This window comes from Filicampus tigris, chromosome 9, assembly GCF_054856515.1.
Source record: "Filicampus tigris isolate MCC_2025a chromosome 9, RoL_Ftig_1.0, whole genome shotgun sequence".
Taxonomy (NCBI): Eukaryota; Metazoa; Chordata; class Actinopteri; order Syngnathiformes; family Syngnathidae; genus Filicampus; species Filicampus tigris.
The window spans coordinates 4734499-4760932 of record NC_141225.1 but is presented as its reverse complement, the minus strand read 5'-3'; the positions used below and the strand labels follow the sequence as shown (position 1 = coordinate 4760932).

At 41.3% G+C, this 26434-nt stretch overlaps 1 protein-coding gene across 4 annotated transcripts in view; it reads right to left on the bottom strand.

The window, feature by feature from the left end:
• The window catches only part of asic1b (acid-sensing (proton-gated) ion channel 1b), a 237320-nt gene that overhangs the window by 30965 nt on the left and 179921 nt on the right, over positions 1-26434 (bottom strand). For 2 of the 4 annotated variants that reach the window (XM_086040469.1, XM_086040470.1), the window contains exons 3-4: positions 5031-5181; positions 1247-1374 (exon numbers count right to left, since the gene is read on the bottom strand). In XM_086040469.1, the coding sequence (XP_085896595.1) occupies positions 1247-1374; positions 5031-5181 (279 nt within the window). Of the gene's footprint in view, positions 1-1246; positions 1375-5030; positions 5182-17669; positions 18462-26434 lie in introns of those variants that run through there. The other 2 variants (XM_086040467.1, XM_086040468.1) reach the window with 2 other exon arrangements.

Here is a 26434-nt window from a genome sequence, read left to right as displayed (position 1 = left end):
CAGGATACATGAGACTTTTGGGGTTTAACAAGCCTCGTAACCTGGCATAATGGGACATATTACCCCACCATGAATGTTGATCATACCTGATCCTTCATCTTTTGTTTGGCCACACCGCTGCTGGTATGTTGTAGGTCACGCAAAGCACACACTCATGCGGATTACTGCACGTATTCACTGCTGCTGTTCCAAATTTAGAAACATGGCGTTCCAAAACCTGCATCGAATGAGCTGCTCTTGATACTCCAAATTTTTTTGCAGCTCTAATTACAGCACAAATATGAAGAGCAATAATGCAGCATGTATGAATTCCATTTTTTCCTCAATTTCAGTGTTTGCTCTGCGTGATGCTCTTGTTATTTCTGTCCGTTGGGAACACCGGTCATCACATGTTTAAATGTGTTTGCAGAATATAGTTCACTTACAAAAAGTACAGTGCGAATGCGAACTGCCCCAAATGACAAAAAAATTAAGTTGTTCGCTTTTGGGCCAGACCAAACAAGCGGACCAAAGGACCTTTGTGGCGTGACCCTGAGTAACAAACAAACTAACAGAGCTGGGCATCGCCTAACCGTCACGAAGTTTCCTTCTGCATATTTAGCCGACCCATGTGGTCCCAATCTGTACCTCGTCGGCCGCTGCCAATCGGCATCGAGAACTTAATGTACAATTCACGAGCAGGCGCCACACAAGCAGACTAAATAAAGAAAAAATATTAAATAAAAATAACAGACAGACACACGCCCACACACACACACCCACACACACACACACACACACACACGTAGCATGGTGATTGGTGAAATAAAAACTAAATGGGGCATGTCATTGCATCTGTGGGACTGAAAGGGATACAACATTTTTTTCTTTTTTCTTTATTGGGTAGCTTGTCAGTTGTGCGGTACCTGCGTGTGATGTGGTACCGGTTAAGTCCGTTCTCGATACCGTTTGGCTGACTCGGACCGACTGAGACCACGTGGGTCGATTAAATATGCAGACGGGAATTTTGTGATGGTTAGGCGATGCCCAGCTCTGCTAACAGACACACCCAATAACTGGTGAACTACCCAAAAATAGTAGCTCACAAACTAACAAATGATATAAATAATAATAATAATAATAATAATAATAATAAAATAGCTAACCCACAAACCAACCAACCAACTGAAAAATAACCAACTAACCATTTAACAAGCACTGACTAACAAATTAGTTTTTCCAATTCATCATCTCGGCTGAGACTTACCCGTTGTTCCTGACAGGAGACAAAGGTCTGAAAGCCCGGCGCCACCCCAAATCCCAGTTGATCGATGAACGGCGGCTCATCCTGCGTGTGGATCTGAACCTTGATGCCTGCTTCAAACGATGTCTCGTCTGTTGATGAAAACAGAGCTTGGGTGTATGGGTAGGAAAGACCTAACCACTCAATCTTATATATGAATTGCTGTTATGAAATGCGCTATATAAATAAAATTGTATTGTATTGTATTGTACTTGAGGAAGAGCAACTGCAGATTTATTTCACTGGTGACGTTATGAGATAAGTTTGAAATGATATTAAAGTGTTTTGGGATCGTAGTTGTGGTATATTTAGAGTTTAAACTATTAATACAGTATCGCAATTATGACCATTTTTAGGGGCAGTGTCAATTACTCAAGTTTTCACTATTTGCAGCATGGTTGGCCCTGCCAATAGCAGGGTTTTACTGTACTTTCATTTGACATCCATATTTGGTCCGTCCTCATTGGGATAATGCATAAATAACACTTGTTTGAGCATTTTTTAACGGAGACATTTATAGCAAGCGAAGCAATGTACTGTGGACTTTAATTTATTTTTTGGCTGCTAAGAAAAGCCCTAGCAGAGCAGCTGGGATTCATTCATGTGTAGGATGTCTGCTTCCTGCTGCATTTTCTGCAACGCTTCTTGCTCGTTATTGCTTTCGAAGTAAGAGTAAGTAAGAGCTCAGCAACGTGGGCTGAAATCATTATGTACAGTTACAAGCTCAAACAGATCCTTCCAATAGAAGCCTGAGTCACATTTGTTTTGTTCTAAATGTCAGTTTCACTATATGTACCAGTATATTGTTATAGCAAACAAACGAGCCCACTAACAACATAACAAACCGATTAACTAAGTAACAAACCAAGGAGCTTACAAACTGACTAGCACACTAAGTACCAAATGAGCTAACAAACTAACCAACTAAAAACAAAATTTCTAACAACCATAAATATGCTATAAAACTAATGAAATGGCTAATTACCTAACAGAAAACACAAACTAACTATCTTATGAAGTAACAAAGTAGCTATACTAATGAGCAAAGCAACCTAACGAATAAATGAATGGCTAACTACCAAATAAACAAACAATCTAGCTAACAAACCGGCTAACAAGACACCATACTAACTCACAAAATCAAACAACAAAAACAAGCTCACAACATGCTCTCTATCTAACTGTTTAACTAACCACTAACAAATGAGCTAGTTATCTCACAAAATTTCTACCCAACCAGCTCACTAAAACAGCTAAATTAACAAGCTAACCAAGGTCACTAGGCTAATTACCTAACAAACAAACAAAACAGGCATTTAAAAACAAGCTAACAAATTAACTAACTAGTTAACAGACTAACTCACCAACTAGCTTACTAAGTAACAAACAAGCTAATTGAGTAACCCATCAACTTAGCTAAGAAACAAACTAGAAAAAAAAAAACAGTTACCATTGAAATCAAACAAAATGAAGAACTAAGAAATCAACAAACTAAATGAGCTCAGTAACAAACAAGCTAGTGTTACAGGCTGAGCCTGGCTATGTCTGTGCTGTAGCGCTGGGTGGTGGGCTACTTGTCTCTCCTGACGGCTTAGCGTTGTGCACCACGCTCTCATCACTGTATGGGTGTTATTATGTTGGAAGCCAATAAAGTTCATGCAATAAGACAACGACATGCCTGTTCAGCCTCTGTACTATGTATGGCTAGGAGATCAATGGGCAGGGGAAGAAAAGTAACATGAACGAAGCCACCCAACACATAAATAACTACATTGTCTAGTGTTAGTTTACTCTGAACCCACTGTGTGTATTACATACCTTGTAAACAAAACAAAACAAAACAAAACATGCAAGCATATGAGGCCATAATGAGATCTCGACTATCAGTGGATGAGCCTGTTGCCTCTATTGATTCTGTGTCTGATGAATGGTTCCGTTTGGGAATCATGTTAGGCACAAGATGAGAGTACAACTGATCAAGTTGTATCACAATGAAATCCATTTGTAGGGTGACCAGATTTTCTAAATTAAAAACTTGGGGTGTTGGGGTTAACCAAAATTTTGCTGAAAATCAATTATACAATACATTCTTACCAGGAACTATTCATAACAAATTAATTGCTAGTCAATCTGGTAACCGGTAGTTGTGTTATGTCGAAAAACACGCCTGCGAAAGATTAGATGGGTATGAAAATGAGAAATGAAAATGATATCAGCTATTCTATTTGGTCCACATTTAATCACTCACAGTTGCACTCTCTCATTAAAAGCAACTGCAAAATTCAGCCATAGTGGAAATTATGTTTATTATATCATGCTAAAGGTAACCAGGCTAGGTTCAGTATTGGTGTAAGGGAGCTTGAGCTTTTTACATTCTCCAGTGCTGCTGTTTTGATAATCAACAGAATTCAAATGGGCTCAGAAGTTAACTAATGTTTGTGTGTGAACATTGAACATTAATGAACATAGGCAATTACAGTGGTGAAATAATTATTTGATGATTGAATTTGTCCTGTTATTATGACATAGTGCATGTATTACAGTAAATACCAGAGCTGGGCACTTGACCATTTTTTACCCTTGACCTGGGTACCCTTCCGGCCGCAACCCCCCAGCCATATTCATAAACATTGTCGGCCCCCGCCCCGTTCCGCCCCCCGACCCAAATTAAAAAAAAAAAAAAAAAAGCGTCCGTGATGGCAGTCAACAAGTTACTTATTTATTTTCCACTTCCTCTCCTTCCCGGTCTTCAAAATAAAAGCATACCAGCAGACCCCTATACACAGCAAGTTTGCTATGTCGTATTTCCGGAAGTAGTGAACGCCAGAAGAAATGCATGAACTCCACCTTGATGTGCCAACGTCAGTTCAGTTGAGTCAGCAATATACTCGTGGACACAAGTTGTTTTGCATTTAATGCATTTAATTTTATTGCGAAAACGACCTGGAACGTGGCGGCTAAGGGGGAACGTGGGTGAGTAGCTTGCTTATGCTTAATTGGAGCAACGAGCTGTGTGGTGCATCTGTCTCCGTGTGGCAAACGTGCGCTCATGCGTGTTCATATTTCCTCATTGTCACGTCACGTAACCCGCGCCTCCCAACTGCAACTGGGGCATAGCATTGCAAGAGGGGGCGGGGGTCCTGGCCGGGGGGGCAATACCATGTGTGTCATCTTCCAAACCGCTTATCCTATACAGGGTCGCGGGGAGGTGCTGGAGCCTATCCCAGCCGTCAACGGGCGAAGGCAGACTACACCCCGAACTGGTCGCCAGCCAGTCGCAGGGCACACACAGACACCGTCACTGAGCGAGAATCGATCCCACGCTGCCCGCACACAACTCAGGCGTGTGTACCACTACACTATCAGCGACCCTGGGGGCAATACCACAATCCCTATAACAGCAGCTGTCGCTCGCGCCGACGCGGGAGTAGAAAGAAGCCTAAAAATAAACCTTTCACCGAGTAGGCTGAGATGAATTTTGGCCACCTCGCAAGCCGTCACACGCACGAGGGCCGATAGTGGGCCGGACTAAAATACACCTCCGGCCATGCTTAGTAAAGCCATTTTTTAAAATTTGTCGCCCTATTTTTACCCAGGAAAAATGCTGTAAATAATGACAGTAGAATACATTTCAATCTGATGTTGTAAGGTGTGAATGGTTATGCATTTTGGACCATTCTCTGAAACCCCCTACAGTGATGTAATTAGGTGGACATTTCTCTTCAGAGGTCATTTGGAATACTCTTACCTGTCTCTCCCCACACAGGCAGGTATTCATCCTGCTGAATGTCTAGCATCAGCTCCAGGCCGTTACCCATGCCGCCCTTCATGGTCAAGAGCAGAGGCCGCCCATCCTGGCCCGAGTTGAAGGTGTAGCACTTTCCATAGCGTGTGAAGATCTGACACAAACAAAAAACAAACCATCAATGTATAACTCAAGGCTCCAATTAAAAAAAAAAAGACTACACAAGACCACATATAAATTGAGTGCACCATGATCTAGTTGCCACAGTAAAAAGCACAGCTGTGACCTATTGGCCGAACTATGCCTGCCAGTCAACTAATGGATGTATAATTGAATATAGCTGACATTAGGAAATGGAAAGCGACGTCCTGCATCCAGAATACAATGTATGTTGTTAGTGAGCCTCGTATGAAAGCATCCACTCTCATTAACTAACCGGTTAACCTTCATGTTGACATTCACATGAAGTAAAAACAAATCCAAATACAGAACGGACATTCCATGTTATTATATACTCAATGTTCCCACAAACGCCACTCATTTCTGCACGAGTGTATAATGATGAAAATGGATGTATGTAATTTAAGGGACTCCAATGCAACCGCTCCAAATTTGACTTAATAGCACCCCTGGAAAGTTAGAAAAAATTTGCCCCGCACATCAAGAATGCTAATATATTTGAAATGGGGTGAGAAACACAAAAATGTCTCAAGGACTCATCGTCAAAATTCAACAGGAAGTCAGCAATTTTAGTCTGGAACAGCCATTTCGTCAGTTAGATGATGCTAAATTTTCTAAGACGGCCATTTTGACTTGGAACAGCCGTTCAGGCAAATTCAAGGCTAGTACTTTGCCGAAATCCACCAAGAAATTTGGAAGCACGTATTCCAGACACTAAATCCTAAAGCTGGCTTGACTAAGCTTTCTATTTTGGTCAGCGCATGGGTCATTTGCTGATCTTCTAAGTGACAAATATAATCGGCTTTTAGGGCTCAACATGTCCAAAAAATCAACAAATTTTTTCAAAGTGAGTGTTTTATAATGTTCATAATCATACATATACTGTTTCTATTTTAGGTGTCCTGAACATAACCTTGCCCATCAAATCCAAAACTAAGTAGTGCACCCTCAAAAGTTAGAAAAGATCTGCCCTCGACACCAGAATTTTTTGCTTGTTTGATGATCATTTTAAGGATTCACCATGGAAATGGATTTGCGAGGGGATGATCATCATTGCTGTTTTATGTTGTATCCTCAAAGACATGCTACTTTGATAGTTTACGAGCCGACCAGTGAGGCTTTTATGGCAAACTACTTAAATGTCATGGCAAATACTATAGATCAATGAGATTAAAAATAATTGAATTCTGTCAGTTAGGGTTAATAGATTAATAGATAGGTTAATAGATTGTAATACCAGGTATTACCAGGTAGCACACTAAAACGGACTTGGGACAGAAATCACCAAGTACGGTAAATATATGAGTCTTAACCTTTCAAATGGGTCCAGAGTGTCTGCACTACGCAGACTCTCAAGGGGAGGCAAGGGGGGGCACACGAGATTGATTCTAACACCCTTCAAAACGCTCGCCTCACCTTCCTCACATCACGGTTCATCATTGACCTTTGTGATATCGCGTCAGGAAATCTGGTGGCATCTCACCTGCTAATTATGCTTAACAGCGACACAAAGTGCGGCGAGATGAGCTGAATGAAAAGCCGCTGGCATCCAAAACAAACGGCTCATTTGTTTAACAAGCAAACAATTATCAAGGACAATTGTGAGGCTGCTTTTTTCAAAAAGACAGAAAGAGACAACGATGTTGACACACAAGATGCTCCTTGCACAACACAAGCATGAAGAAGTCAATCATATCTCACAAATGTGTTATCCTTCCAAATAATAAGGAAGTGAAGGCAGGTTATATGCAGTTCTGGAATAATATTTTAATAAAGTTAATAAATAAAATGAATAAAGGATCATCATATTTTCACCAGGACGACGATTTTATTTGATCTTTTTAGGCGTCCTAAACGCAGCAGCCACAACCCACTCGGTCGCGCCCCATGGAAAGTTTGAAAATATTTGCCTGACATTCACACACCTGATCAACGTGAAATTTGGTAGACAGGTCTATCATAACGGGAAATATGAATACGTTTGAAGGACCCATCCCCAACATTGAACAGGAAGTCAGCCATTTTTATTTGAATCAGCGCAATTTGCATTTTAGAATACTATTAAGCACTATTATAGTATTATGTGGCAATCCCCTACATTTTGACAAACTCACCTACTCACTCTTTTTTCCTGTGCTTTTTTCCTCCAGCTATTTGCTGAAAAACATACCGATTTGAATTTTTGCACCACTTCAGAAAGCCATATAAGTAGCTGCCAAAGCCCAAGCTAAGACGGAAATAGTAATTGGTGTGAAGGAAGTATTGAAATGATACAGCTCATCTGTTATCTTAAATCTTTGTATCTTGAAGAAGAGCCTTGCCTGAATTGTTAGTGGAAGGTAGTGAGAGTCTTTGCCGTACATACATGTACACGTGCACTTCCTGTGCATTTGATCAAAATCAAATAAACTGTAAGCCATTTATTTTTCAGAGCAGTGTAATAAAATATGTTTCAAATGATATTCAAGTGTTTTAGGATCATAATTTGCAGTACAGTGTGTAATGAGGTGGTTTAAATGCTGAGTACGGCTTTTCTTCACCATGTCGAACGGAGGCGGAGCTAGGGCGCTGCGATGAAGCGAGCAGCTACACGTTTTATTTTCGCTATATTTTGCAGCTTTTCTACTACCTTAAGTGACTTTGGAAAAAAAAAAGTCTGAACCAAAACAGCAACTTTTTGTGGTGTTATTGACAATTCTGAGATTTCCTCCCCTCAAACTGCAAATGAATGTGCTTGTGCAAAGCCGCCACTGGTTAACTCGAGTTAATTTAAAAAATCCATTGTCTATTATTTAATCCCTCTAAGAGAATTTATCACACAGTATGACTTGAAAATGCACTCATCTTTACTGCTATAACAGGTACAATTCCCTAATGTGGGCCAAATAAGATCATCCTCTTTTCTTAAGCAAGCTTCCCAGTCGGCGACCTGCGTGTACATGTTTATAGCGTGGAAACTAACTTCAGGGTAAGCCTGAGTTGCTGTGGTAACCGTCTACATCGAGTCAAGTGTAGCAGCAGAGGAGGGAGGGGAATCCGTGGTGACCTTGGGACAGGCGGGTAGGAGTCTTTGTGGAAGTTTCTTTTAATCGCAACATGTCTGCCGATTGAGAAGCTCATTCCAAGGATCCTCAAAGCACAGCGTCAAAGCGGAGGTTTTTCCTCCCTTACAATCAAACCAATCACAAAGGAGGAGTGTGTGATATTTCTCTTGATGCCCTAAACAAGAAGCTTGAAGGTGATACTCAAAGAAAAGCTAATTAAGTAGCTAGCAGGGGACGGTGCGAGTATATTTGCTCTTGTCTATTTAGCATAAAAGTTGAGCAAATATTTGTAATCCCGAAGCAGCTTTACTTATAAATCCCATATTGCAGTCAGATCGCATCATTTAGAATGACTGTATCAGATGCAGCCCGCCGGTGTGAAAAAACATTAGGCGGCATCGACCCATTTGTGTCGTCGTCGCCAAAAAAATAAATAAATTGCTATCATCTTGGCTGAATAATTCACAGAGTGACAGCCTGTGAGTGTTGAGACCGCCCTGGGTAATGAGACCCAGTGTGAGCGCCACACGGAGGCACAAGCCGTCCTCCCACAAAGTTGCCAATGAACCACAATCCCTGGCGCTGCCATTGATATCAAGAGGGGTGCTGTGAAAAAAATGTTTTGGCTGTCACACCAAAGAAGAAAAAAAAGACACTTTTGTGAGGCGATCTTGGTTGCACGCATATGACGGTTCCTGTCAGTGGCTGTCAGTTCATTGAATAAATGATAGACATCCAGTAGCGCAAATAAATCAGGTTTACACACCTCAACAAAACGTTTAAAGCAGACATTAGCTGGTTTGTTTTCAATTCTAAAAGGTTCCAACACTTAACACTCTTTTATTTGATGCTCAGTGAACTGAGCCTGGTTTGAGGGGGTGGTCCTTTCTCATGCAAATACAACACTCATCATGTCCCCCCTCGACTATGGGCTCAATGCTTTTGTTTAGTTTGATTTCAAGGTGAGTGCCTACTACAAGCCCAGAGCAGCAAAAGGATGGATTGTATTTTTACACATGGAAACAGCACTTCATGACCAAGCTCCCAAATTACCCTTGTCAACTAGTGAAGAGGATCTAAGAATAAGGCGCATAGAGCTGATGTCAACATCCGAACAGCTGCAATTTGTTTCGGAGTCTGCTTATAACACTGTTGAATTCATGCCAGGCCAGTGGCAGTGGCGGAGCTAGACTTTTATCCTTGGGGTGGCCAGGGGGTGGCCAAGGCTATTTCAGGGGGTCCACAGACTATAACAATAAATTTGCTTCTCGACTAATCAATTAGATTGCCAAATGTTGAAATGTACAGACCACAGGAGATGAGCTTTATGTATAGGGGTTCCCATATTTTTTTTCATGGGTTACTCTCATGAGTACCAGGACATTGACTTTGGTACTCACTAGTAGTTCAACGGATCACATAGGTCATGGTTCAGATCGGTCAACTGATTTTGAGTCACAGATTGGATGTGTTTCAGATCAGCAAAAAAAAAGAAAAGATAATTAGAACTTTGACTTCATTTATTTTATAAAACACTTTTGTGTGTTGGTGTACCCAACCACTGTGCTCTTAAGTAACGCGTGGTATGTTGGGGAAGTATTGTTTTGTTACAAATTAAACAATGGCTTGTGGAATATCAAGAAGTCTTTGCTCCTTCGGCTATCCAACAACACCCGTCCATGACTAATTATCCCCTCAGCTCACCACCACTTGTTACAACATGGACAGCGCATTACAAAACAATCTCCACAATATCGAAAAAAAAGTTGAAAAAAAAAAGTAAGCCAAGGAGCTGTTGAACAACAGCCAAGCGCTTGTTATTAATGATAACAGCTGCTAGCCACTAACGCCGGAGACTTGTGCCGTATCATACAATGACAGCGTAATTAACTAGCGGTTTGTTAGCGTCCTAAATTAGCGACTGAATATGACTTCGGGATGGCGTTGTGTTGATGTAGGTGGCAAGCTGAGACGTCGAAAACAGAAATCAAGTTAGCTGTTACGCCACCACGGAGGTCAACTTCAAAGTAAAAGTCTACTAAGGCTATTGCATTGGCATCCAGGACGCAATGCATTATTTGGTAAGCTTTATTTTGAAGTAAGCCTTTGCGGAGGTGGTGTGTTCGTTGAGTATGTTTGCAAAGAGCTCCCATCTGCGACTTATGTGAGCCATGAGGGTTTTCAACTTTCTCTGCTGCTATTACAGTGAATCCAGACTAATTACATTGATTAATGTGAACGCACAGAGTTCTTATTCACCAACCATTCTGCGGATCGCACCCGGCCCAAACCGTGATGCTTGATCACAGAGCAATGATGATCTGTTGCACCACTGTGTACAGGTACGCAAAGGCGTGTCGTGACTCACATCTGCTCGCGTCTGACCGCGGAAAATTTGAAACCTGATGGTGCCGCGATATGTCAGTCATCTGGGGTGGCACCTGGGGGTCCAATCAGATTTCAGGGGGGTCCAGTGCTACCCCGACGTCCCCTCTGGCTCCGCCGCTGGCCAGTGGGTGGCAACATAAATAATGCACAACCCTGTTTATTCCCCTTTCCATTACTTGTTTCTATAAAACTTGGACAATTGTTGAGCTCATTGAAATTTACTTTTCATAACTCCATTATCCCAAAATAAGATGATAAACATTTAGGGACAAGTTGTTGATGAGCAGCTCGGCAATGCGTCACACACGTTTTGTATTTCTCGCAGGAGTCCGTGGGAGAAAAACAGGGCCATTAAATAGAATGAATATTGCACTTTTATTCATCAGGTTGTTAGAAAGACCTCGAAAAGTGCGGCCGCAGTTGAATGCTAATGTTGGGGGGAAAAAAATCCACACAAACACCATAACCTTTTAAGATGATAAGCAGTGCCCACCAGTTATTAATGGGGGACATTATTTTACTGATTCTAAGCTTGGTATTTCTCTTCTGGGACTTTACCAGAATGGCCCTGCAGGACTGCAAAGTTCAAAACAACCCTAAAAATAATAATAAAAAAAATCTTATGATCGTACTTTGTGTATACCCTCTAAAATTAGTGTGTTCTCTTTTAGCCGCCAATCCCTAGAATCCCACTTTGGCCCACTTCGGGAAGCTTAATGAAGTTCTTCTGCAGCATATTGTGCCTGCAGTATTTGCTAACAAACGTTACTATTATGCAGGCTTACGCACAGTGAAAATTGAGATATGACTCAGTTGGGAACCCCTGTAACCAAAGCAAAATGAAATGGCAATTTTGCAATAATTGCTCAAACAATTGATATGCCATATACTCAGTAGTTTTTCTCATAGTGGTCCACAGGCAAAAGTCAAGTACGATGTTAAAATATCACCATTTGTTTTTTTTAGTCGCAGGTAACTGGAGTCTGTCCCTGACAGGGCGAGAGAAGTGGGATACTCCCTGGACTGGTTGATAGCCCTCCCTCTTGCCCAAAGTCAGCTGGGATAGGCTCCAGCTCACCTGCAATCTTGACAAGGACCAGTGGAATAGAATCATAAAATCAATGGATGGATAAATAAGGTCAGCTAGATGAAACTGTTTTAACTTCATCAAATTGAAGAATGTGATGCTATTCCTGGAGTAGCAATCAGATTTTGTATCCTTGGAAAGATAGTTTGTCAAATTTGTTTTTAGCAGTTCACCTGGGAAACACATGAGAGAAACAAAGCAATCCATCCACGATAACATCAGAATTTGAATTCATCTGAAGAAGACAGCCCTTCGACGCTCCTTGATGACTCTGTACCCGGAATTGACAATGTGTCAAGAGTAAAGTCCTCATTTAAATTGTTTATTTCCCCACAGAAGCTCATGTTATTTTGGGTCAAAACACAAGTTTGCAGGCCCATGATTAATTAACTACATAAGTACAGGAGGAAGTTGGCATGTACACAACCATCCTTCCATTAATTTCAAGTGCAATTATCCAGTTCAGGATTGGGGGAAGCTGCTACGTAACTCAGCTGACTACACTATGGTCCAGTCAGTCAATCACAGGGCACACATGGAGCCAGACAAGCACTCACACAGTCACTGGGTGAGAAGTTAAGAACTCAATGCATGCTGCCGGCACGGGAGTCAGACCAATGACCCACTACACTGTATTGACATTGTATACAACTAAAAAGTAAAACGAATCGCTCTTTGAAGATGGCTGATTGGAGAGAGAACAGAAAGGTGCTTTTAGGGCAATATTGCCACTAAGAGGTGTTTTGTGGGACGTTAGCTATTGTTATGGTTCAAATACTTTGCCCATGTAGTGGATATTTAGTTAATTCTATTGCTCATGTCGTACGACGCTGAGTTCCATTGATATCGTTTTTCCAGATGTGAGTCATGGTTCGGCTGATTTTTACTTTGACTTGTTTGCTTTGAACAAAAATCTGAGGTACATATGTAGGCAAACTATAACAAGACTCACAGACAAAACGTTTATGCTCTCCCCCCCCTAAAAAAAACGGTATTGCAGCTTACTGAGTCACTTCAGTTGTGAAAAGTTTCTTTGTTTGTCTGCATGACTGTATTAAACTGACACAAGAAAGAGTCGTAATGATTAATCATGATGCACTGAGGTCCATTCTTTTCACTGAATTCAATTATGTTATTACTGTATGTTTCATATACTACACTATTATAGAATGCTATTCTCCTTATAAAAAACACATATGACACATTTTTGGGGTGTATTTTGGGGAGGCAGCATTAGTGGTTTTACAGGGTGCCAACTTTACCAAATGCCTTGTCCCACCAGTTGCCACCCCTACCATTAGCAATGAATTTATCAACACTAAATTCCAAATTTTGTATAATCTATCAAATATAATCTCTGCCCTCCCTTCGCCACCCTAGGTAAATCTGTCTATTACTGCCAATGGGAGGCAGAAATGCATTACTGTCTCTGTATTCTCAGTATAGCACATCTCACCACGGTAACCCTTAATAATAAAGAACTTCAACTTTGCATCCCTGTGGCAGCATCACAGGAAAGGCATAGAAATATGCAATACAGAAAAAAGTCATTCTTACGTCATTCTTGTCTTATGACATTAGCTTGCACGACCTGAACAAATTACATATTATTCTTGTGTGACCAGATTGGTTGCTCAGCACTTGCAAGATATGATAGTGTACTTTTTCTGCAAAAAACCCCCAAAAAAACCTTATATACCCCATATTCCACGGGGCCTCTTCATCTTAATATAGCATGACTGAACACAGAAGGGAAATCATCCATCAAAGTGAGGGAGTAGCCGGAAAGCAACTAGAGAATAAATAGAATTCAGTTAGATCTTATAAAAACAGGGACTACTCCAGTCAGTGGAGTGCACCGTGCAGTGGGCTGAGGCATGTTCTTGGAAATAATTCCCAACAAATCACATTTACAGCTCTGGGAGAGCCCCCCAACAACAAGCGTGGCGTCCCTGCACTCCAGTCAATACATCCTGAAAACTACATGATGTAAAAAAAACGGGAGGCCTCCATGTCTCTCCCTCACCCAATGTCCTCGGGTGGCTCGCTTCTCAAGTGCGACTGACTCTATTTCATGCAGACAGCTTGTCTTGCACGCCCGGAGGCCATGCAGGCTTCATCGATTATCAATGCAGCCCCCACGAGTCCACCCCAAAAACATGGGCCCCTGCTCTGTTTATCTGTAGAACGAGCCGCTGCTGCTTCGTCACCCTTCGGAATGCAACAGCAAAGCGTCCCTGGCACATTTGAATATTTGAAGGCATGCACCTCAGGCATTTTAGGACCGAGAGACAACCATCAAAGTATTTCGGAGCTGTCACTCAAACACGAGCTTGCTAGGTAAATATGGTTGTATTATGCAACTTTCACAAGGCACATATTTTACATGAGAAAAAGATCTCACGGCCATGTGGTGGGAAGTAACCAAGTACAAATACTTGGTTAGTGTACTTGAGTACATTTGTCAGGTGATATACGAGTGCGTAAACTTATGAGTTTTTAAGAGACGAGCTGTCACGTGGCTGATTTTGTTTGTCTTGAGATACAAGTATTTGAGACACAAGTGTGTTTTGAACCCCCACCACTAGATGGCAGCAGCAGACTTCACAAGGGTCGGCCTCCATCAATTCAAATTGGTTTCCTTGCAGTGGACGTAAAATATCAGCTGGTGGCGGTTAGGGCTGGGATAAAAGATCGGACATGTCGACCAAGTTGATCACTAAAAATGGTTGACGCAAACTGTTTTGCCCTGAGACATTGCCGGCACCATTGCATAAGTCAATTGTACTGGCTCTAAACCACTCACTGTACTTTTTCCAAAGTATATTAGCACGCTCTCTTGGTGGAAAGTTGACAGTGAGAGTTTCCCTGTTAGGGGCACGTCTTGTCAGGTGTTGCCACAGTGATGATATATTTGCCATAGTTTTTACACCGGATGCCCTTCGTGATGCATCCCACTAATTTCTATCCGGGTTTGGTAGTGGGTAACACAGGCAGTGGTTGTGGTGCTATACACAATGAAGCAACGCATTTTCGTGGTTTGGCACCTGTCGATTCAACAATTTTATTTTGGATTTTTTTTTCATTTAAGGAAACATTTTTAAAATACTTTTAAAAAAAAGATTTTTTTTTAATTTAATGTGAGTCAACTCCCATTTTTGTGGAAGACATGGTTTTCCCCCAATGCATTTATGATATGCATCAATAAAATGCAGATTTATACTATTCATGGGTGAGCTTGGCTCCTATCCCTGCGAATAACAGGGGACCACTGTATACTACTTGTATCTTATCTGAAAATAAGCTTTATTTTTCCATTGTGACAAGTTATAAATGTTATGATGTATAATTGACAGTAACAATTCATTTTTAAGGTTTTACTTTTGTACTTAGGTATTTTAGAATCTATTATTACTATATATTATATTATATATTTATTTATTATTTAGTATATATTTATATACTTAACCACAGGAGTTTAATCAGTACAAATATTTGATTTTATTTTTGTTCATTACTACCTAAGTAGAGAGTATGAGTAGGCCTACATTTGTCACCTCTACTCACTCCACACTAAACAAAAATGTCACAGAAATGTTATAGTATATAATGAGCTTGTCACAATTTCCCCACAAATGTACTGCCTCAGTGTGAAATGTGTGCCTGTTTCATTTAACACAAAGCTATTCTTCTGTTGTATAAATGACAACAGGTGGATACACAAGTTAGTAGTACCTTCTGCAATATAGTGAAAGAGCTTTTTAATGTACCTGCCTGTCAGTATAAGTCACTTTCATAGATAGATGAACAAAGATTTGTAGTGAATAAATAATCCTTTTCAGACCAATTAAGTGAAATTGGATCATTTCCCACAGTACAACTGCTGAGCTCCCATGTACCTTGGTTGGCAATCACTGCTAACCAATAAAGGCCAACAGTGAGTGCGTTGGAGAAGCAGCTCAACATGAATCAAAAATCTTCATTAGGGCAGTACGGGTCTCTTGTGAGTGTGTGATTGTAAACACATCAATCCAGCAGCGATGGACGCCAGAGGAGGCGCCATACGGCTGGCTTGATTTTTCCCATCAAGCTCCTAAAATGTATTTATGTGGAAGTACCTTTGCGAAGTGACAACAGCTGTGCAGCCTCAGTAATGGTAATAGTACTGTAATAGTAAAGCGGTAGCCGTAGCACACTACATATCGCTGGTGTCGGGCCAAAACCTTGTTCCTCCAAAACAGTCACTTTTCAGGAGACCCCCAAAATGACAAGTTTGTTCCACCATTAGCATTGCATCGTGAAAGACAGCAAGCCATTTTCAATACTTTAGATTGGTCATTTAGATGTGTAAAAATAACACCCGCATGTGTGGACCTACCAATAGTATAGATGTTTGAAAAAATCTCGAAATTCACCAAAGTGTGACTTATGAGAATTGGCTCGATGCCAGCAATATGTATTGTAGAAATATCATTTACTAGAGCAGTTGTTTTCAAACTTTTTATACCAAGTAAATCCTCAAAAAATACTTAGTTGTTGTAACTACCACCGTCTTGACCAAAATTAAATTACAGCAGCATAGTAGGTGTAAGTGCTTATCAAAAGCGAGGCAGATTTTCCAGTGTATTGAACATTATTTTAGGCTTCTGTAACAGTATCCATTTTGAATATTAACACGGTGCTTGAATATAGGAAAATAAAATAACTATACTGTATTGTATTTATTCAATTTAAATGTATTTACAGTTTACAGGTGTCAAACTCAAGGCCCGGGGGCCAGATCCGGCCCACGACGTCATTTTATGTGGCCCACGAGGACAAATCAGGTGTGCTGACTTGACATGTTTTTTGAAATTGTCTTCACTGTGAACACAACATATTCGATATTTCAAGCATTTCTTACCAATCCTTCCTTTAAACTACATTAAAAATAGTTGAACAAACTATTTACTGGCTTCTGATTTCAAAACTAGTGATCCATTAATTAGTTGTGTATAAGACGATCATACATTTACACGGGTTAACAGTCGTAACAGCCCTCCGAGTGAAATCAGAAGTTGTGATGCGGCCTACGACAAAAATGGTTTGTCTGGTTTAAATGAAAATTGTAGCCGTTAAAAAAATTATTTACATTTTTTTTTTACTTTACAAATACACCACACTAGGTTGAAAAAAGGTTGACGCCACATTAACATTATGCACGGTTTGAGCATTTAATTTGACGATTCTTGCACATATACCACTATGGGAGTGTTTGTTCTTGACCAGTTAGCACCACAGTCAACACCTGTGTAAGATACTCTTCACCATTACTGTGTGTGTGTGTGTGTATATATATATATATATATATATATGTATATATATATATATATATATATATATATATATATATATATATATATATATATATATGTATATATATATATATATATATATATATATATATATATATATATATATATATATATATATATATATATACACATATATATGGAGGGGGGGGGGGTATGTGCGTGTTAGGTGCCTGAGTATCACAGCACATGAATCAGCACATAAAATGCTATTTTAAAGTGAACCGTTGAGCTGGATTAATCAAATTATACGACCTGTTTTTCTTGAAAGCAGTAACTTTCAGTAACAGTAAGAAAAATAAAATAAATGTTCAATTTTTAAAAAACGTTGGTGCCTTATAATAAACTGTCTTCCAATTCTGAAATGACCTAGGCCTATCCATGTGCTTGACTCAGTAAATGTCGGGAAACGCTGGTTTAGAATCAAGACTATAAAGAACAAATCACACTGGGATGCGACATAATCCAGAAAAGTCGGTAAGGCGTCAGAGACTGCAATACCAATCCACTCACCCAACTCCAACAACCTGTTGCTGCTGGATTTTGAAAAAAAGAAAAAAGAAAAAAAGGTGAAAAGACTGGTCACACTCACGGTGCTAAAATTGCGCGGGCCGCACATCTCTCCCTGGTAGCGACAGTACAAGAGCATCTCCTCCAGCTGGTGCCCCAGCCGGTCCAACAGCTGCCTCATGGACGGCTGCGACTCCCGCGGGGGAGGGAGAAAGTGATTGAAGTCCAGGATGCGGGACAGGGGCGACCAGGGCGGCTCAGTGCGCTGCGACGGGGCCGCCAAAGCTTCCCTGGCCGCGGGGGACACCTGCCAATTCCTCCCAAGGAGCCCCAGCCACCTTCCGGCGCTGAAGATGTCCGTCTTTTTCATGCGCCTGGGCAGGAGCAGGTTCTGGTTGCAGATGGTGACGGCTGGGAAAACGAGCCGCTTAGCGTACACCATGTGCGCCTTGGTGTACACGGGCGACGAGAGCAGGTAGCGCACGCGGTTGGACGACCAGACGAGCAGCAGAGCCACGGCCGCCAGGAACGCCAGCAGCCAGGCCACCCGGCGTGGGTACGAGCCCCCACCGAAGACGTGCCTCAGGCCGTGCAGGGTGGTGTGCTTGACGAAAAGCTTGCCCACTTCGGCCAGGGAGCCCGGAGTCTTCGCTTTGGAGGCGGACGAGTCGCATTGGCACATTTTTTTTTAATGTGCGCGCGAGTCCAAAAGGCTGGGGCAGATGTGGTCAGTGTGGCCGTGCGCAACCAGCGCTCGAATGCGCGCCCTCGGATGGGTACGCGTTAGACAGAGAGAGAGAGAGAATGTAGAGCAACACGAGAGAGAGGAAGCGAGAGAGCTGCAGCTTGTGCAGAGGAGTACGTGTTGTATTTTGAGCTTCCCACCTACACGTTTTTAATAGAAACATAGCTCGTCCACCCTGTGAATATGCATAAAAGAAACAAAAAACGCACACGTACAGTACAGGAATCCCTTGCATAGTCACATTTCACCATTCAGGAGTTCACCTATTCATTTTTTTTTCTTTCTGTGGGACCTATCCCCTGCTGTTTGCTGAAAACTCACCTAATCGCATTTGTTGTGCTCTTTCCACAACACTGTAAGATACCACAAGATGGTGCCAAAGCACTAAGGCTAACAGGCAAGTACAGTGGTATCGTGACTTACAAATGCCCCAGTTTTTGATTCTTCGATTCTTTTTTTTTGCTATCCAAATTTTAAATTAGCTTTACTCTCTAAATTAATAAATGTGTGTCAAAAGTTCTATATTGCACTCTCGGTTCTATACAGCACCATTGTACACAACTGGTGTTCATTACTGGTTCTTTCGTAAGATGATACGTCACTGGCATCATGGATTTATTTAGATCATTTATTAGGATTCATATCCGAGAACCATTTGGTTTGCATTTGGTGCTATATAGAACTACTGGATAATGGTAGTTTCAAACTGTGGGAGGAAACCAGAGTGCCTGGAGAAAACGCACGCAGGCACGGGGAGAACATGCAAACTCCGCACAGGAAGGCAGCAGCCGGATTCGAACCCACGACCTCTGCACTGTGAGGCGGACGTGCTAACCAGTCGATCACCGTGCCACCCCTACTAAGTATTACATCTATGAAAAAAACTATGATGTATAATATTTTATATTTGGGTCAAATGTTTGAGGCTTTTTTTTTGCATGGCAGGCCTGTTCAAATGCTCCCTAGGGCAGTTCAAGGTTCTACATCCCAACTTTGGACTGCTCTGTTCTGTTACTGAGCACATAATACATTTGTTCAAACTTGAGGAAAATAAGAATAAGAAAAATGAAAGTTCAACATGAGTATTCTTGATTCATAGCATCCACACAGGGAGACTCTTGACATTTGTCAAAAGCCCCTTGAGAGGAAATAGATTTAGTTAAAAATCATACATTACAGGTCTGTCTGTCTGGCTCCTTATCTTTGTTCTCGCCTCGGCATCTTTACCCGCCAACCCCCCACCCCCAACACCACCCTCACCCCACCACCACCAGAGGTGCAAATTGCATGCTACCTTTACTCTGTTACATTTACTAAAAGAGGGATTTTTTTCCCCAGAATATGTTCTATGCAGGCCCACTAGTTAAAACACGGCATTCTGATTAAGATTGCTTTTGTGGAGTATGAGATAAGCAGCAAAATGCACCCACTTTTATCCATCTCAGGGGGCAGCCATTTTGTCATTTCTGTTGACTGAAAATGAAGCGGTTTGGAAGATGACACATGACACATGGCTCAGCTTCGGAAAACAGGTGAGCTGTGATTGTTTGGTACCTGAGCTCTGAGCAACTGTGATGTCAGTTTCAGTCGACACAAGTGACAAAATGGCCGCCCCCTGAGATGGCTAAAAACGGGTGGATTAACTCTTATTCCACAAACGCATTTATCAGAATACTGTGTTTCAACTAGTGCGCCTGCATAGACATAGTTTGTGTTCACTTCCCTTTTAAGTAGCTTTTTGGATAAATTGTACTACTAGTAGTTTCAATGCAATGTACTTTTTGTTTGAGCATTTTTGTGAAGAGACTCCGGCCTAGAATGTTGCCATGTGTTTTTGTTTCACCAGTCCAACATAACCAATAGCAATGTTTAACTCCATTTCACCAGTCAAACGTAACCAGGCAGACTTATGACTGCACACAAAGTCTCCAGAAGCAAAGTGACTCATTTGTGTGACACATGGCAGATACAACAGCCGTGCGACTCACAGTCAGAGGTGGCAGAACACCCCTGGCCTCACATTCACTCCATGTTTACCTTACTGACAACCAAGAACAACAACTCTCTCATCTGTGTTTGCCTAAAAAAAAATCATATTTCAACCTGCAAGAAATTTAGTACAAACTTGTACTTTTTCCACATTTTAATTAATTCATATTTCACCAGAAAAAGTTATAATGTTAAAGATGCCTTCACTTAAAAAAAAAATAAAAAAAAGATTATTGTTGAAAAAATATGCTTTTTGTTCTTCAAAAAAGCTTTTGTTAAAAGACTTTCCTCATGCAGGGATGTCAGATAACTTAATTACGTCACAATCATATCAGATATCTTAATTGGCTCGAAGCTAAGGTATGAATAAGTAATTGGATTATGTTAATTTTTGCCGTGCCTGTCTCTAATTTTCACTTTTTCTAACAATAAGACAATGATATTTTGTAAATTATTTGGGGCGCTACCAAGCTACAGATCACAGACCCCAGTTTAAGGATTACTTCTTTCCGCCACCCATCACTCATCGCCCATGATTGCACCTGGGGAAAGTCTCGAAAAGCCTTCAGAGTGTTGATTTGAGGACTGAGTGACGCGGTCAAATGTGACAGAATTGAACAATCACGAACCAATTACAGTTGGCCGCTCTCTGCCGCACATCTGATGCGCTGCAATGGAAAACCTTTGAACCTTGGTGTTTTTATTGTGAAACAACTTTTTGAGGCTCCGCCTGTACTGTACTGTATTTTGTTTAGTGAACCTCAAACATAGGGATTGTCAAGAAGGAAGCGGATTGCCATATTATCCTGCAAAGGGAGGAAATAGGTGAGAATAAAGGACCGTTGATAATTCAGAGGCTACTGGCAATGATAGCCCCATTCATTGACTTCACTTTCCACACTTGGCTCTTTTAGCCACAGGTATATATTAAATTTTATATCGTCACTGTCCAGGGGAAACCCGCTGTGTCCAAATATGGTGAAATATTTTTTCTCACCATAAATTGATACTAAAGGACTGTCCCCACTTTGTCTGTTATTTTTATGAAATATTAACCAATTTAAAGAGGTGTAAATAGATTGAACTCTATTGAACGCAACTCATATCTGAGAAGTGTTGCAAAAACTCAGTCTGAAGCTGTGTGGCGTAATTGTCACCTGTATTTAACGTCTGGATGTTTTTAGACAATAACGAGTGTAAATAGTATGATTAGATTCATTAGCTTCATCGCAGAAGGACCCTCGTGAGGCATAGGGGTAAGGCTCTGTTGCATAATAATATCAGCTCAATTTAATTATGTTTAATTTTTTGCATCACTAATAGCTAAGACTTTTAAGAATTAGTTTGTGAAGATTACGTGGGACAGGCTTTTTTGCTTTTATGACATACTAAAAGGCTTTTTGCACAATGAAGGCTTGGCATGGCAGCAGACTAAGAAATGCATGGCTGCTGCCGGCTCTGTATTTGTACTATTCTAATTAATGACAGTGTAGAAAATGAGCGTGATTTTTATTCAGCATATTAAATTAGGGATTGAACATATTTTTGTGTGGTGTTGTGTTGATGTGAGTGTGCAATGTTATATGAAATCAATATAACGTTTACGTAAATGGTGAACGGTGTCTGGGAAATCAAGCAACGTGACATTTTTTTGATTTCCTGAAAAAACGTTTGTACGAGCGACGATATATACTTAATTATTGTAAAACACAGTATATGTATACCATTTAATCAATATTGGTGAGGCTTGTTGGCAGCGGCCAGATCCCCCTATATACCTGCAAATGTCATTTTGTTGTGATAGATCATGTGGCACAACATATAATTTTTGAATTTTCAAATTGCAACAAAACTAGTTGCAGAAACCTGGACACTGCATGACAGTTCTGTCACATTCGGTCGCGTTGCTCCGTTTGCGCCTTGGTGGGCCTTATACGTATATGCAAATACATTGCCTTTCCCGGTTGATTGATGAAAGTAAAAAAGGTCAGATGCTGGCAATGGACAAATGCAAATGAAAGTGCAGAAGAGCAGCCAAACTCTGATGGTTCAAAATTTTGCATAAATACAAAACTGTTGACAAGTTTCATCAGTCACAGGTGGAGGAAGGCTGCGGGTGCAACATGGCAGGATCAGGCTCCTGATGGGATAAAGAGCACTTAATGCTACTACGATGGGAAGCACTTCAGGAGCCAAATGCAGATTTAATTTCAAATGCGGAGCTTAATGTTCACTTTGAAGTGGTGCTTGGTTAAAAAGTTTCAGATTCCTCCTATTAAGAAGACAAAGAATTTTAAGTTAGATTCAGCAGCAGGCAGCAGTGATTCAGGGGAAGTTGGGTTGAGGGCAGCCAAGATGGGCCCTAGAGTGAAAATAGAAATGGAGGTTTGGAGGGCAGGAAAACAATTCAAGGCGGGCCACAATAGTTCAAGGGGCAGGGTCATTAGGGTTTAATGAAAGTTAGCTTGGATTGAATGAACACAGAAATTGCGATTTTGAGGACTGACAGCAATATGTTGCAGGACAGTCAGCAATGGTTCCAGTAGCGGTTTGAGGGTGTATATATGTTATTTGGAGCAGTTGATGATGCGTTCAAGTAAAAGCAACAAAGGTTTGAGGAAGGACATTTAATTTTGGAGGGCTGTTAGAGAAGGTTCAAGGTTAGAAAGTAATGGACTATCCTTGTACAGACAAGCTACGTTATGTATTTCAAGGGGCAGGATGTGAGTATTAAAGGAATGGAAGTAACAGTCTCCTTGCAAATGAGGCAGACACAGTTGTTGCATACTGTATATCAGTGAAAACAATATTGTAAAATCCACCTTTCTCATTCTATCCCAATGACATATTTACATGTCATTTTTCACAATGGGTCTGAAAAAGTCTGCTACTGAATAAGTTAAATTGTCATGCCTCGCTGTCAACTTTGCTTTTTTTTTATTGATTACCGCCATTTTAGAAACTGTCCGAAAAGCATCGCACAGGGTTATGGAGTTGGACAGAGTGCTGCTGTCCTCTTGCGTGTAAAAGTGAAATTGCATTTATAGTGTATTTTATATGCTTGTCAACGGGGCTACGGGCCAGACGTTATTAATTTTATGACAGATGCTGCGGGACGGATCAAATTTGACTGTGGGCCATATTTGGCCTACGGGCTGGACTTTGGACATGTCTGGTATAGACAGTAAGAGTTCAAGTGCATGGAGGGGTTCGAGGAAAGGCAGCTCGGGTTTGAGAATGGAAATAGACGTCTTGAGGACTGGCAATGATGGTTCAAGTCCAGGACGATGGGTCAAGACCAGAAGGAAAATGTTTGAGGTAAGTTGATGTTATAAAAGCAGAAGTCGAAGTTTTTGAGAGGGAGATTGGTCCAAAGGCGCGCAGTGAGAGTTCAACATAAGGTAGCAAGGCCATCCAGCGCAGGTTTGTCGGTACAAGTTGATGTTTCAAGGGCAGAAGTTGAAGTTTTAGTGGCAGCCACTAAGGGTTCACTGAAAGGTACCATGGGTCAAGGGCAGAAGGCACAATGTGTTAAGGTGTAAATTGATACCTCAATAAGATCTCAAAAGTTTCGAGGGTGGCTAGTGATGGCTCAAGGGGACAGTGGCAAATACCACTGTGGGTAGTCATCAATGGTTCAGGAACAGACAGTGAAAGTTCAAGGGAAGCTACAGAGGTTCTGCACAGATACAAAGGTCTAATTTGGTGTTTAAAGCGCAGAAATTAAAGGTTCAAGGTTGAAGCGAGCTTCGCAATATTTGACGGGCAGAAATGATTTAAGGGCAGGGAACAAGGATCGGATGATAGTCCGTGAAGGTTCAAGTGAAGAAACCGACAGTCCAAAGACAGATAACAATAGATCAAGGGCGGGTGGAAAAGGTTGACTGCAAAAATGGAAATTTTGAGGCATGCAGCGAAGCTTCAAGGGCAGCCAGCAAGGCCTCAAAGGCAGGCAGCAGGCCCAGCAGGGAATCTGCAGGAGGCTGTGAAACCATCATGCTTTTACTAAGTGGTGCTTCATGCTTGGACGCTCATCATCTAAAATGTGCTAAAACCCCAAACAGAAGCTGGGCTTGAACTCCTCCACCCCAACAACTCATCCTACTCTGTGAAGTGTTGCGTGACTGTTGGGAAAAGAGGTGCAAAGAAAATTGTTTGCTGGCTGGAAAAGAAGAGTTGAGGAGATAACTAGGACCTCCTGACTATATGAACATAACGCAGAAGTCTACGGGATAAGAGGCACTTTTCCGGCACGCTGCCGAAGAGGATGTCAGTGGTGCTCGTTAAGATATTTCTTTTGTCTTAAAGCGAGCCTGCTGGCACCTGCCTTGTCTTCAGGGGCCCGCTGGCAGATGTCTTTTAGTGCCGCTATGACACATCTCAGAGCTTAAATTGGCCAGCGGAACGTCCCGACGTTACGACTGCGACAACGGCTCCGTAGAATTGGACGGACACATCGACGAAGGAAAATATACAGGCTGGAATAAAGGTTTGAATGCATAAAGATTGTGTATAAGTAGCGTTTTTTTTTCTTAATCAAGTGTCGGATGGCCGGAGGAGGTTACAGGAAAACACGGTAATTCATAGAAAATAACACTGTAGGAAAGCTACTGAAAGCTTTTTTGTGTGTGTGTGTTGAAATGCAGCAGCATGGTGTGCTAGTGGCTACCATGGCTGCCTCACATTTCTGAGGATCTGGATTTGATGCTCCAGGTACTTTGGCTTTATTCCACATTCCAAAAACATTCATGTTAGCAGAGGTGGGAAGTCCGTTTATCACTATCCGTCTGAAGCTTGGGTACCCTTCTATCCGCCTTGTCAAGCCGGATCAAATAGTAATCGCCCATCGGTCGGTCCGTCTATCATTTTAAACGTGCTTCGGTCGACCAAATCATCCCCAGCCCCCAAAAAAATAAAGGAAAAACAGTTGTACAGATTGTGCACTGTTACGGAGAATTTTGGGGAGTTCGCTGGAGCACCTCATCCACACGCAGGCACTCAAGTCAAAGAGGATGGTTGGACACAGTAGTAGAAAACATTCTGGCTTTACATTTTTCCTTGTCCTTCATTGTCGCCAGGCAGGAGGAGTAGGGCCCAACGCCAAGCAAAAAGAAAGAAATTGATCGAAATGGCTTACCTCTTGGATGCAGGCCATGGCTGGCAAGGTCATCCGGTCCGTTTATCGGATGCTGTTTGTCATCCGTAGGACCATATAGCCCCTAACAAAATGTTTACCACATGTGAAAGTGAAAGGCTTCACATTGCTGGCATTAAACTGGTCTTTTGGACGTCCGCATAAATTGACCCATTGTTCTCATTTATCCCTCTGAGTTTTTGGCTCCGGGAAACAATTAAACAATACATCCTTCATATATGGATGGTCGTAGTGTCTGGAGTGGTTTCTGCAAGTTCCATAGCAGCAGTGTTCACTCGGCATGTTTTTTCTGAGATAAATGGGCAGAAATCAAGCATTGTATGTGCTCTGTGACTGGCGGGTGACCACTGCCCATTTTACCTTCTAACATATTACAGATGCATCTCAACAAATGACGAGGTTTATTTCAGTTAAATTTAGATAGTGAAACTCACTATGCAGATTCATTAAAGACACAGGAATATGATTTTAATGAGACCGATTCCTACCAAAACTAAAAATCATTTTGTTTGTCGCTCATGCAATATTCAAATTTCTTGAGAAGGTGAATTAAGTGTTCATTAGCTACCATAAGAATAATGATCAAAATCAGGATAAAGAACATGAAACATTTAACTCAGAGTTGTGAATCATTTTAATTAGTTGAACTTTTTCAATTTAATTACTGAAATAAATTAAGTTTTCCATCATCCAGCATATTCGACCTTATTGAGCTGCAACCGTATTTCTACTTCCATGATTTGAAAATATTTGTACAATTTCCTTCAAGAGCCATAGAGTGCATAAATCCTTTATTTCCTATGTGAAATATGCCTTATTTCTACATTCGATAACTGCAGGTTGATTCTTCTGGTGCCTGTCTAATGAGTTCGCCCTTCGCTTGGACTGTATGCGACACTAACCAGAGATCAGCTACTCACCGGCAGTTTAATTTCATGTTTCAGGGTTCATGCAGGAT